The sequence below is a fragment of the Ceratotherium simum genome, chromosome 12 (assembly GCF_057802395.1).
Source record: "Ceratotherium simum simum isolate JZ-2026a chromosome 12, ASM5780239v1, whole genome shotgun sequence".
Lineage (NCBI taxonomy): Eukaryota > Metazoa > Chordata > Mammalia > Perissodactyla > Rhinocerotidae > Ceratotherium > Ceratotherium simum.
In genome coordinates, this window is record NC_141911.1 from 60,166,502 (window position 1) to 60,181,210 (window position 14,709).

General features: G+C 35.7%; 1 protein-coding gene across 1 annotated transcript in view; it reads left to right on the forward strand.

Moving 5' to 3' along the window:
- Window positions 1–14,709, forward strand: part of PRDM5 (PR/SET domain 5) — a 199,892-nt gene that overhangs the window by 109,610 nt on the left and 75,573 nt on the right. The window contains 3 exon segments of the mRNA XM_087437677.1: window positions 7,759–7,852; window positions 11,048–11,208; window positions 14,212–14,305. Of these exon segments, the coding sequence (XP_087293803.1) occupies window positions 7,759–7,852; window positions 11,048–11,208; window positions 14,212–14,305 (349 nt within the window).

Genomic DNA, 14,709 nt, shown 5'->3' on the forward strand with positions numbered 1-14,709 from the left:
CTTGCCTCCTCTTGCTAACCACTCACTCAGGCCTTATGGCCTTGTTTCTGTCTTCCATTCTCTGTTGAAACTGTTCTCACATGCAAAGTATCATCCAATGTTTTCTAGTGTTATACTAATCTGTATCCACTTCCTTCTTTCTCTAGAGTTTGACACTCTTGTTCATGTTACCTTTTTGAAATCCTCTTCATCTTTGTTGTCACTGCAGTATACTCTGCTAGGTCTTCTGCCAAGTTCTCTGAACAGTTCTTTGGTCTCGCCACCCCCAGGAGGTTATCCTGATGCTCGGGCTGTGGGCCCCTTCTGTGTTCTCTATGTCAATACATCCATGACTTCTGCTGTCAACTGTATACTGATGAATTCCAAATGATGTATTTTTTTTAATCCCAAGCTTCAGACCCACATTTATTACTGCTTATTTGATACATAACTGGGTGTCTTTTTGACCTAATGAATTGAGCATGTCCCAGGATGACTATTTCATTCTTTTTGTCCCAGATAACCTCTCTTTTGGGGTTTCCTATTTATGTTAATGACAAAAGCATATAATTATGTCTGTCTCTTTCTTTATTCTTAGCCCCTTTTTAAAATTAGAAGCCAATTCTTAAAGATTCTGCCCTCCACATTGTCTCATCACCTTCACAATCATGTGTTCCTTTACCATTCCAACATCCTGGTTAATGCTCATCTTCATCACTTTTATACCCATGTAATTAGGCTTCTTGTTACTTATCACTTCCCACTACAATCCGTCCTACCAGATAAATCTTTCCAAGGCACAACTCTGAATTATCACTCTTGTACTCTAGTATTATAAGTAGATTTCCAATGCCTTGTAAGTTATAGTATATATTCCTTACCCTGTCATTCAGACTTCTCTACACCATGACCTCAACTTACTTTTCCAGCTTTTTATCCTACTGTCCTCTGCATTAGCCATTCCTAAAACAACGTGGTGTTTGTTGTCACTTGACATGACCTCTCTAACTTCCTCTCCCTCTTTTCTGATAGGACGCTATTCGAGTTATAATCTCCTAGTTTCCTGTTGATTTTTGTTTGCATTTTCTGCACTTTACCTTTACTCAAGTTCTTGTTTCAGAATATGTTAGTTTTATCTTATCTACTTTGTGTAGATAATAATGTCTGAGTTAAATTCAGAAAATTTGTCCAAAGATATTCAGCATCTTAGAAATGTGTTAAAATGTATTTGTGATGTGATAAATATTTGCTTATGGATTTTGGTTGATATATTTTAGCATGCTATTAAATAACATGTATATAATATCTTTTAAAATAACTTGTTACTTATTTTTTCACTTTCAATATTCCATTGGAGTTATAGTTATTTCAGTATTTACTGAGACTTTACAAAGACGTCATTTGATTTCTTTTGAAATCATTTAAAAAGTTATGATATCAATTTCAGCTTCAGTCTAAAAAGAAAAAAAAGGCAGATTTACCAGAGAATAAACAGGGTTGATTGATAGTGTCCCACGTCGTCTCTGCCTGATTTCTTGTTGATCACCCCTATATTTGACTCAAGCATTATATGTTAGGGGCAGAACCACATTCGTTACTGCTGCTATGGAATTATATGACCATAAAAAATTATCTGGCTAGTTTCCTGCTCAGTCTCTGGAACCCTCTTGCTCCTTTCTTTGATGAAATTGATCTACCCACATTTGTGAGTTTTTCACAGTTTGGCTTATGTTATATGCCATATGGGAATTTGGCACAGGATCTTTGCACTGTCTCTCATAATTTCAGCCATAAATCATATAAGAGTAATAATGATGTCTTGGAAAGGATAGAAACAATGATGCCTGTAATATCCAAACTGGAAAGCACATTCAGTCCTTCTGCCGTGTAGACAAATGTGCTTCTCGCTGTGTTATGATCCTAGAGTGTGTTTGGTAAGGTCACATGAAAATGTCTGAAATAATCTCCAAAAGTCATGTGAAAAAAGCAAATGAACTTTTTCTTCCATCATTATTCATTAATGGCTAGTTAGGAAATTGAAAAATAAGGATATGCAAGGAAAGTAGGAAAAAAACATTAAGAGTCAAGCTGACCTTCATCATGTAGCATGACCAAAGGGTTGTTTTAAATACATTAATTATTCTCTTGGTTTTTGATTATGTGACCTGTGCGTTTTTATTATACTTATTTATTTTGGGGTCAGTTCTTCTCTTTTAACATTTAAATTTGCTTGAAAGGAAATGTTATCTTTCATTATGATTATGACAATATAGAGTGAAATATTGAAGGAGTGATTTCTGTTTCTAAAACTTAATTAGGCACTAACGGTCAATGCAAAATTTCCAATTCATTTAGCCATTTTGCCTAGCAAACAAGTTATCCACTGTAAGAGCTAGTATAGTTGCTATGAGTTGTTACACGTGAGTAATAAAAATTAGATTGCCTACTTTTATGCAGAAAATTCTGCTTTACAATTATGGTGATGCATCTGAAAACTGTGTCTTCATGAGTGAAGCTATAGGTTTCTGTTATCCGCACAGTTTGTTAAGGGACATGGTTGCTGTTTCCATATATTCAAAGAGCTTCATTGTGGCAGAGAGAATGAACTTGGTCTGTAGGGTTCTAGACTAGCTGTAATATATGATGGCCGTTGTAGAGGCAGAACTTTTAAATTAGTGGTCATTCAGCTAGCCTTAAAGATCATGTGTTCAAAGCAGTGTTTGCTGGAAGCATCCTTGGTTAGAAATATGCGATAGCATCCCTCAGCAGTGTGGTGGACAGGAAAGCGCTCTCTGAGGGGACTCTAATTGCTGCCTTCCAAGGAAGACTTCTTCTGAAAGTCTGTGGTTATTCCTTCTCTCAGCAAATTCCCTGTGCCCTGATCAGGGTATACTTAGGGCTGTGAGGCTACAGTAGTTGGCTCCGTGGGGTTATTGCTTTGTTCTAGTGGAGCTGTGGCTTTCAAGCAGTGGAAAGGCTGGGCTTGCCTGTGCAAGGTTATGGTTCTGCAAGAACATCACCTAAGTTTTAGAATCTCAACTTCTCTGTGTGGAACGAGCTACCTTGTCCTGTACTGAGCTGATTTCTTTGATATCTCTCCAGTTTCCATTCATTTTTCTGAGGAGGAGGGCTTTTAAGGAAGCCCGTTGTTAAGCTGACAGTAATCCACAGGCCTTGTAAACAGCCAGATGACACACATTTTATCAGCTTTAGGTTCATTATATGACCCAAAGAGACAGAAATATGCTTATGTTATGCAGATTTGAGACTTGAATAACAAAACTCTTTTTTAAAAAAAGGAATAGTTTTAACACATATATCTCTGGAATATTTTCTCCAAGTTTATTTTATCTCTAGTTATGTCCCTTAAATTTTATGATAGTCATCTTGCTTTGCACGTGACCAAAGAAGAAATACCATTTCCAGTAATACTGCTACTATGGAGCAATATATATTACTGATAGTCAAGGTTATCATTTTTAATTGTGAATGGCCTCGATAATATTTTTTAGCTCTAATGAAATTAATATTTGCTTTGTGTGGTTAGAAATGTGCTAATTTGGTAATTATTGTATGAAAAGTATGCTAAAAACTTTCTGAAGCATTTTTGAGACATTTTATTAGGTATTATAAATAGTGTAACAAATTTTCTTATATATTTTCTACATCTACAGCAGTAACCAGACTTAATGCATAAAAACAATTGGTGCATAAAGAGATGTATTTTGTAGTACAAGTTCATGGACTAGTTCATTTGTTATATCAGCAGATGTTGGTGTCATCAGGGACTTGGCATTTAAACGGGCTATGTTCTGTAGGTCAAGGATAATGCAATTAATAAGTCAGTAAAAAGTTTGGCACCATTCAGAGATGAAAAACTGAAAGCTAAGTCACCTTTGAAAAAGCTTAATTTTATCTGGCACTTGTAAAGTATATCTTGGAGACAGAAGTACCCTATCTATAACAGGCAAGCATTTTACTACCACCTTACTTAAATGAGGTGGCCTCTTAGGGTCTTCCTATGGGATGAATGCATGGGTTCTCTGCTGAGACTTGCACAAGTCATGCCATCACAACTCAGTATTTATTCACCTGGCTATGCACTAACAGCTTACTGCTAAAAATACGCTATTGACTTCAGATGTTGTAGCTTTGGTTTGGTTGACATAGGTGTAAGACATTATGCTGTCCCAAGTTCTTTTGTAGTCAAGCTACTAAGTCATATCCACAAGTTGTTTTGTCTTAGATTTGGAAAAAGAGAAATCATGGGTTAGAGAGGGATAGAATATTTTTGGAAGACTAAAGCAACCCTGTGTTCCAATCTGGATGCTCTAAAAACAAAATAGTTTCTTTCTTTTTATAATAATGTTATCTATTCATTGTAGAAGATTAAAACATCAAAGGAAGGTATGAAGAAGAAAGCAAAATTTCTGTCAAATACCACTCTGCACTTTATTATGAAAACCTTCCTCAGTGTCTTGTAGAACATCTTCCCAGACCCCATTCTATGTGGGTATATGTATGTGACATAAATGGTGTTCTATATATAATGTTTTACATTCTGCTTTTGACACTCAAAATATGTTATGGAGGATTTTTCATATCAAGGAAAATAAATGTATAATATCCACTATAATTTAGTTAACCAGCTTTATATCTGTTATTGTGCATTTAGGAGTTTTCCTTTTTAAAAAAAAGTTTTGTTTATATAAGAATTTGTCAGATGTGTTCCTATAAAGTTCCTATAAAAGGAATCGGTTAGTCAAAGTCACATTTGTCGTTTTGGTACATAGGGCCACCCTGCCACTCGGAAAAGTTACATCTCCAATTACAGGATATGAGATTGCCTGTTCTTGCCCTTTAGTTAACACTCAACAATATCCATTTTCTTCACCTTTGCCAATCTGATAGACCACAGATAGTATTTTGTTTTTAATTTTTTGTTTTTCATTTATTCACAGCTTTAAATATTAATACCATATATGATCTCACATCTGCAAATTTTATGTGCTATAATCCAGACTCAAAATATTCAACTGCCTACTAGCATCTTTTAATGGTCATTTGAACTCATCCAAAATCGCACCCCTTATGTTTCACCCAAGCTTGTTTCTCGCCCACTCTTTCATATATTAGGTAATGACTAACCCATCCTACCATTGCTCAGGTTACAAACTTGGAGGCATGCTTGCTTCCTCCTTTCTGTGTCTCATGCTTCATCTCCAAGTCCCTCTGCAGAGCTATTCACTTGCCTACTATATCCAGAAGCCTGCTACTTCTCTTGACATTGGTGACTACCACCCTGGTATAGGCCTCAGTCATCTCTTCCTTGGCTTATTGCTATTCCTTTTCTGGTTTTCTGCTTCCCCTTGTCCCCCTATGTCCTGTTCTCAACACGGCCCCCTTAGTACCTGTTAAATGTCAGGTGAATCATGCCACTCATCTGCTCAAAACCCATTAGAGATTTTACATCTCTCTCAGTAAGACACAAAATTCCTGCAATGGCCTGCAGGCCCTGCGTGATGTGCCTCTCTCCCCATACTTCTCCCATTTCCCTGACCTCATCTCCTTACTTCTCTGCCTCTTCACTCTGCTCCACCCCCCTGGTCTCCATGGTGTTTCCTGCCTGTGTCATCCAGAGAAAGACCCACCCTTGCTCCCTCGCTTCCATTAGGTCTTCTCTCAAATGTCACCTCCTCAGCTAGAATTTCCTTGACTTGTTTAAAATTGCTACCTCGTTCTTTGTAACATTTGCTACTCTCTCTCCCTGCTTTATTTTTCTCCATAGCATATATCTCATATTTTATGATTTTGAACTGTCCTTCTCTCCCTGCTGGTATAAGAGCTCCATGATAGTGGAGATTTTGTTTTTTTTTTTTTTTTTCACTGCTATAGCCCCAGCATCTAAAATAGGACTGATACATAGTGGCATGAAGTGCATAGCATGGACTTGGCACAAAATAAGTAATGAATGAAATTTTATGAGTGCTATTTGGAGGAGAGTCCTTTTGCCCATTTTCTTTAGAGTTTTTATCTTTCTTATTAATGTGCTAAAACTCTTTATATTAGCAATATTAAACTTTTGTTTTATGTTGTAAATATTTTCTTTGTCGCCAATCATTTTTGCTTTGCAGTTTTTAATTTAATTCTTCCTGTCATCTGACTATCTGGGTTTCTGCCATGGTTAGAAAGCCTTTCCCCACTCAAAAATCATTTGAAAACTCACTCATATTTTCTTCTGGTATATTTACGGCTTTATTCTTCACATTAAAAAAAACACCTGAATTGGAATGGAATTTATCTTTTTGTAAGGGGTGAGGAATAGACCCAACCTAATTTTTTCCTGAATGTCTATACAGTTGCCTAAAACTCATTTACTAAACATCTCACTGTTCCCCTACCAATTTGAAATGCCATATTTTCCTTCACTAAATGTTCATATATTTAACGTAATGAAAGAAATCCACTTATTTTCCTATTTTTTGATCCATTTATTCCCAGCTAATATTTTTACTTCTGAGGCTAAATAGCATATTTGAGTATCTGTAGTTTATCCTGAGTTTTAAAGATTTGTTCCCCCATCCATTCTCTATATTTTTCACAACTGAAAGCAGGCACAATAATCTCTTTCTCACCAACGTTATGTTAATAGATAATGCTTGTATCTTGAATATTATAATGTCCATTAGACTAAGAAAATGTGTAATTCAGTATGCTATGAATAAATTGACTTTCAATTATTCTCGTTTTTATACCACATGTATCATAAAAACCCATCGATTATGTGATTTGTTATATTATAATAAGAGAACACAGTGCAATTTTTGGTGTTTTAGTGTTTGTAAGCATTGTTGTCTTGCCATCCATAGTAGAAGAGGGTTTTACTCACTGATTAGTGCCAAATAGGTTAATATTGATGTATAATGGAAAATAGGTGAAGTGAATAAACTTACTGTTTTTTTGTTTTGTTGTTTTTTTTTTAAGTTTTAGATCTAGCAAGGGGTTTTCTGTTGTTTATTATTTATCAGTATATTTTTGTTTGTCGTGTGTTGAATAGTGCTTGCTGCATTTATGCTGTTTGACCTTTGGCAAGTTATTGAAACTTTTTGAGTCTTAGTTTTCTCATCTATAAAATGGGGACAATAACAGTATTTTATTCATCAAATTACTGTTAGAATTAAATGAAATAATTCATGTAAAGTGTTTAGCATAATATTTGACACCAAATAAATATTTAATGTGTCACCTAGTATTAATTATAACATGAATAAATTTTCCAGTTTAATTTAGGAGAAAAGCACTTAGGACTAAAAATTATTTGAAGTTATTCAGTGAAGTTGTGGGAAAAGGGTAGAAACAGTCTCCCCCTTACCAGTTTCCTTTGTCTGTGTTGAAAATGTTGTACCAGATAGTTAAAACCTGTTCAGTGGTAAAAGAGGTTTAGTCTCTAGAGAAATTACACATCATTTCACTCTGCAAAGTAGAGCCTGAAAAATCTCAGTGTGTATTCAGATTAGCATTCTGAGATTATAAGAACAATGTCCTTTTCTGTTTATCAAATGTACAGTTAATATGAGGATGTAAAAATACAGTTGCTTTTCTCCTGTGAACACAGTGTATTTGTGTTTATGATTTTCTGATGGAAGAAGGTCACCAGAAGAAACAAGATATTGTCTACCTTCCCTTCTTTCCTCTTGGACGTCATGAATCCAAGCCCCAGTTATTGTAATGACTAGTTGAATCTAGATCCTCCTGATCCCCAGTTTCTTTCATCTGCAGACCCACTCTGAAGAGAGGCCGTTCCAGTGTGAGGAGTGTAAAGCTCTGTTCCGAACCCCGTTTTCTTTGCAGAGACACCTGCTCATACATAACAGTAAGTCACAAGACAGGGAGTTGAGGACGAAGGGATGATCTCACACTTTGTTCTTATACCCTTTGAGAGTGTAGGCATCACAGAAGCGGACCTGTAAATAGGTACGTAATCTGCTTTTAAACATAAAGAGGACTGATAATTCTGCCTTTCCTCTCTTATTCCTTTATCCTTGCTTTATTTTCCCACAGTAAGATTAATTATTTTATGAGACATTTCATTTTATATCATTTCTTCCCATTATTTAAAGTTTGTATACAAAAGTATTTTTTATGTTTGGTAAGGTATCTTTGAAATTTGTTCTGAAACAAACGTTTTTGTTCCCTTTTAAATGTAATGATTAAGGAAACAGGCTTAACTCTTTAAAACATATCTGGCATGATTTTATTAGCTCACGGATTTAAAGTTGGAAAGCATCAGAGGACACATCTAATTTAACCTCTTAATTTGAAGGGAATTGAGAAAATTGAGACTCAGATAAACACAGGGACGTACTCCGGGTCCCACAGTGCTGAGGGGTGGCAGCCAGGTCTCTGAGAGTCACAGGCTTCACCTACCTACTCACAACTTACTACTCTCTCTGATTTCTTACTTCTGGCAGGGGCATTTTTTTTTTCCTTTGGGTTAAGTTATATGCATACACACCATGAAATTCTGCCTAGCAGTTACGCTCAGAGCTGTTTGTAGAATACCATAGAATTTATAGCCATATCACCGAAGGACATCACTTTATTGAAGAGAAAAAAATGTTAGTGCTAAGCGGAGTTTTAAAATGGATTCTCTGTTCAGATGCTGAAGTAGCTGGAGATTGACTAGACTGCTGTATCTAAAATTAAAGAACAAATGGTATAACATAGGTAATATTTATGTATCTTGCTTTTCATTTGAGTTGTTTAAACAGTAGAAGATCCTCTACACACTAAGTTCCTACTGCTGATTAAATTTTTAATATCTCTGAGGAAAGCAAAACAATCTTGACGATTGTACAGATAAGATAGTATCTTGGAAGGAATTTTCTCTGGTCAAGTAGAAGTATCTAAAATTCAAAATAATAAAGATATTAAAGTTTTTATAAATACTGAGTGGTAATGATTATGATGAAATGCATCTTTTCTTCTAGAAAAGATAGTGTTATAACCTCATGGCTTTCTGCATCCACCTGACAGCTCTGGGGAAGTTGTTAGCACCACTTTCCATTTTCCTTATAAAGAACAGCTATGTATTTAAGAAATAAAATTTGTCATGTAACAGCAGGGATTTCCATCCTGTTTGACAATCATTTGATTAAGAAAAATAACTGTTATGAGATGAGTGGATTTTAGAAGAGAGATTTAGATGAGGGAACCTCCTTCATACTAAAAAATTAGACTTATATGACTAAACTTGGCCTGATGTTCAGGAAATTTTTCTTTGGAAAGATGCAATTTTATTTTTAATAACAGCAAGAAACTTTTAATAGAAGGAATCTAATACTTTTGATTTCAGCTTATTGGTTCTCATCAACTTGAGACATAGGCTTGAAGTGACTGAGTAGACTGTGCTTGTACTTTCTGTATTTAATATAATGTTGATCAGCACGTTAATCAGAGGCTTTATGAAGCAGCATCAAGACTAAGAAAATCAACTTGGTAACTGAGTGAGTAAATGAGTTATTTAAGGTAAAGTTAAACATCAGTTAAGGCTAGTGAGCTAAAATGATGGGAAAATTAGAAATGGCTAAAAGAGAGAGGACAAAATACCAGATCTTGTCTTACACTATATGAAAATTAAAACTCATTTAACTTCAGAACATAAAGGCTGTTTTAGAAACTTACATCAGCACTCTGGCTCAAAATATGAAGAATAACTTGTCATAATTACTTTGGAAATTATTGCTATTTCCTAATACACTGAAGACTAAAAGGCAGGTTGCTGGCTAGCTTCTTGGTTTTAAGAAAGGGAAAAATCCTGATAAATTTAAGGCAAAGAAATCTGATAAAATCAGATAAAATCTTATATCAGATTTCAAACATTTTGATAAGCTTGAAATGAAGAAATATGGAATTAAAATATGAAAGAAGAAAGGGAAGGCCTCCCTTGGTACAGCTTGATGAAGTGTTTGTACAGAAACCAGTATTTTGATTCACTTGCTAATTTAATGGAAATGCTTCGATAGGAGCAATCTTGGAGGATTGTTTTTTGTTTTAATTTCTTTCAGTGCCTGAATAGATTTGGTATTATTAACGTTTACAGTCTCATGTCAATTGATATTTCCTTTTACTCTCACTGGTTATACTTTTCCTACAAATAAAATGTTTAAATAAATCTGAAAAGATATATAGAGACAGACTAGGTTACAATAATAACACCCTGCAACAAAAATGCACAAAGGCAACATACAAACAAAGTGTATGTTTTAAGAAGAACTACAAAGATGGCATTATATGAAAGTTTAAAAAGTGCCATAATCTCCCTAAACATAATTCCTCGAGTTGCTTTCCCTGTAGGCCTAGGCCATATAATGAGAAGGTGAAGACCCTCTCAGGTACCCAGGGCTCTAGGGTAGAAAAGGGTAGTTGCCCTCAGTGTCCCCCTCCCCCAATCCAACTGCCTCTCTGAGAGGCAGCCCCCACACTGCCTGAGAGGCTGGGAGGTTGAACCCCTTCCCCAGCTGTCCACAGCAGACCTGGGACTACATTAGGGAGCCTCCAGTTCAGGGTCCTGAGATGGTGCTGAGGAAGGAAGGGGTGGTGTAGCCCTCTCCTGTCCCAGGATGAGAGGGCTGGCTCCCACCCATTCTGCCTGCCCCCAGGGGCTTCCTCCCAGCGTGCTGCCTGCGACCCAGTTCTGCCTCTGCCCTGTCCACCACAGGGCTAGTGGTGGGATTGAGGGGAGTTCGAGAAGGGCCCCAAAGGCAACTCACTCTGCTTTGTAGAGGTCTCTGTCACCACAAGAATCTACAGCTCAAACCCCAGCCCCTGCCCTAGAAACACATGAGACTATAAGTTTAAAGGACTTCCCCCTGGTCACACAGAGAATTAGCAAATATGGAGCTGAAATTTCTTGGGAAAAATTACCTTTTGTGTTTATGATAAATTGCTAGAGCTATAAAGCTAAATTTTTGGAGAAAAACAACGCTAAATCTAGTATACGTGAGGAGATTAATGGGACCTGCTAGTGCATCGTATGTTTCTTTTATTTGACTTTTTCATTTCTAAGGTGAGAGGACTTTCAAGTGCCATCACTGTGATGCTACCTTTAAAAGGAAGGATACCTTAAATGTTCATGTCCAAGTGGTCCACGATAGACACAAGAAATACAGATGTGAGCTGTGCAATAAGGCATTTGTTACACCTTCCGTGCTTAGAAGTCATAAGAAAGTGAGTAGAAGCCTTCTGTGAGTTGGAATGGATTACATGTGCGATATGGCCATATATGTTAATTATCATGTGATAATCAATTTTGTATTAATTTATTTAAATTTATTTACTCAAAGTGACACATAAGGAATGTATGATTTATATCAGCTCTTCAGAAAATGTCTGTTTCCTTCATTTTTTCAGAAGAAACATATTTTTCATCTGAAAGAGACCCTGGAGTTAGAGGTGGATTCTACACGGCCCTTAGCTGTGCTGATAGGTGGGCCATGCAGCGTACATGAGGAGTGGGAGCTTATCGATTGTTATACATTTTTGGATTAACATAAGTTTTTTTTTTTAAAAAAAAGAAATATGAATAGTGCCTTAATAATTTTATTTTTCAAAGCTAATTCAGGTGTTCATGACTGGTTATTAGACTGAGCTCCTCTGAGATTGGAATGGTCCTTCTTCGTCCTGCATCTCCAGGGGCTAGGGAAGTTCCTGGTGCAGCTCAGGGTCTTGATAAGTATTTGCTCAACTCAAATAAAATGTTCTTACTTATCGTGATTTGGAAGTTATCTTTTTTGTGTTACGCTAATGACCTCAAGCAAGTCAATTGAATAAGTCTGTTTTAAGTATATTTTTAAAATAGCAAAATCCGTATTGTAACACACGCAGGTCAAGGTTTTGAGGTTGACTTTAGAAATGGCTGTGGAGTGTAGAAGTTTTCCGCTACTTAGTGTGCGCTGCTGAGGAATGTGAGGAAGTGACTCCCGCTTCGGTGTGACCTCTATTTTGGTACCTATCCTTAATAAAGCTGATTCAAGAGGATTAAATTTTTAATTACTTTTTTCATGAATTTAATAAACATTTGTTGTGTTTAATCAGTGAGGGAAAAGTATAGTGAGTTTTCAAATCAAGAACAGATTGTCACAGAGTATATTTTGCAGTTTGTTTATTTTCATCTTATACATTCATCTAATATTGTTCTTATAGATATGTTTCCATGCTTTCTTATCCATATTTAAGATATTTTAGTATTATATCTTCAGTGTCCTTTAAAATCAGCTAAGAAAATTCTGTACCTACTAATAAGATATATTTTTAAATTAAGCCAAGGGAACTTTTAAATTCTTTTCAGTAATATAACCTTAACGTCCTTTAGTTTGAAACTTATACCACTGATAAATAACTTAGGTCATGAAAGTGAGCAATGAAATACTTTTGTAGCAGCAAAAAGAATCCTGTGGATTTTATAAAGATATTACAAATAAATTGGTAGTTGCCTGTTTGGAATAATCCAGTCTTGTAATAATATATATAGTTTCTAAACAACCTTACACTAATCAAGAAAGAATTGCCATATTTTGCCCCTTCTTTCAGGGCATGAGAAGAATATAGGTCTGTTATATGTTAAAATGTTCCGGCATTTCCTTTAAATGGAGTGGTAATGTGGACCATGGGAGTAAGGGCTCCCACTGAGGTGTAAAGAATGTAGAACTGTTTTGTATAAGAACCTGTAGTGAAAATGGAAAGTTAAGTGCTTGCCAACTGTGGGATCAGGAGATGTCTGTTGTGGGGAGTGTTGCTGGCTAGTGCAGCAGTTGGTTAGGCTATATTTTTCGAACTTGAGTATAATATAAGTCCTTTCCGAGGGAAAAAAGATCTAAAATCTCACTGATGTTGACCACGGTGTTTAGTTTATAGCTCTTTTAAAAATTACAAGTACAATAGTAATATCCAACTACAGATTATAATTCAAATACAAAAATTTACAAATTAAGTACCAAGAAGGCTGTGACACCAATTGTATTAAGTTAACAATTTAACATGGATGAGGAGAATGTTGTGCTGAGTCGGTGGTTCTCTGAGGTTGTCAGGTGATGAGGTAACTGTCCCTTTTGTCTCTGTCCCACCCTGTGTGTCTTTCCCTTCTAGGAGTGCATCATTTTTAAAAATACCTTTCCTATTCTTTTTTCATCAGCCCATCACAATTCAAATAATAATACTTGCCAGTAACTTACATAAAAACAAAGGCAAACACAGGCCCTGGGAGCTCTGTTTTGTGATTGTAACCCAGATGATCTACTCCATGCTTGTATTAATTTTCCGATTATAATTGAAATACAAAAAATTCTAAAAACAGTTTGATAACGAGTGTGTGGATACCTGAAGTAATTGCCTGCTTTTCCCTTCTTTTTCCCTTTTCCTAAGTTTGAAAAACAATGGGGCTTGAAAGGTAGCTCTGACCCTCATGTATTGGAATGACCTGTTTTGATGTTGGTATAATAACTGGTCTCCTGATGAGGTTGTGAGACAGGTTTAAAACCCTCGATCTGTCTCCTCGTTTTGAGAGGTCACTCTGTTTTCTTTGAACTCTCTAAAATTTTATCAAAGCTCGCTTTTGATGATACTCATTCACCTTTCTTGTGTGGTGGTTTTATGCCCAGATTAAAGGTATGTTGAAGGCAGGAATGTTCTTTTAAATTGACTGTTCAATTAACACCTGCTAATTTTAAAGGTCAAATCAGATTTATATTCTTTTTTACTCTGCAGCAAAATAAGTCCAGTCAGACAAGCATAATGCAAGTGACATTACTTTATTGAGATTAATTCTATCCTCAAGAGTTAAATATACACAAAGAATGTGAAAAATGCTTCTAAGGACATGTTTCTTGACAGCGGTCAAGGGCAGCTGTAGCCCCATTTTGATTATGTGGTTTTGCCAGTGTATACTGGTCTTGTAGAACTTAATCATTTTTAGATCAGGGCTCCAGAAAGGCTTAAAACGTAAACTGCACAATCATTTTCAAATTAACACTAATGCACGATTGTAAGGTTTTTTTTTTTTTTGAACCAGTGGGAATACTGATGATAAATGGTTTAAAATCTCGTTGTGATATTAAATCATTTTAGTGAAACATAATCCTGGAAAAAAAGGATTTACCATGGTCAGAGGCACTTAATCATCGTTACCTAATTCTTTATATTTATTCTCAACTCTTTTTATTCCATTCCATTTAGACACATACAGGAGAAAAGGAGAAAATCTGCCCATATTGTGGCCAGAAATTTGCCAGCAGTGGGACCCTGAGAGTTCATATCCGTAGCCACACAGGTATGTAGATTGTAATTGGGGATAAAAACAACCTAGAGAAATCAAATTCTTCCAAGACCAGGAAGATTGTAATGTTATAGAATATCTCCCAGATTAAGAATTAATCTTGGCTGTTTTCTCTCCCTTAAAGTTTTACGACATCCAGTTCCTTACTCTAGAAAAATTTTGAATAAGTATACTTTACAAAACTAAATTAAACATCTAAAGTGGAAATAATTTGATTAATGTTTAGTTGTGATATAACTGTGATTTACTTTATACATGATTCTAATGGATGGAATAGGGAAATAGCAGTTTTACTTTTTATAGAAGACTAAGGGCCTCCTCTTAAAAATCCCTCCTATAACTCACATCAAATGTGGCCTTTTAAAATTTACAATGTCTTTGGTTGTTGCTTGAATGCT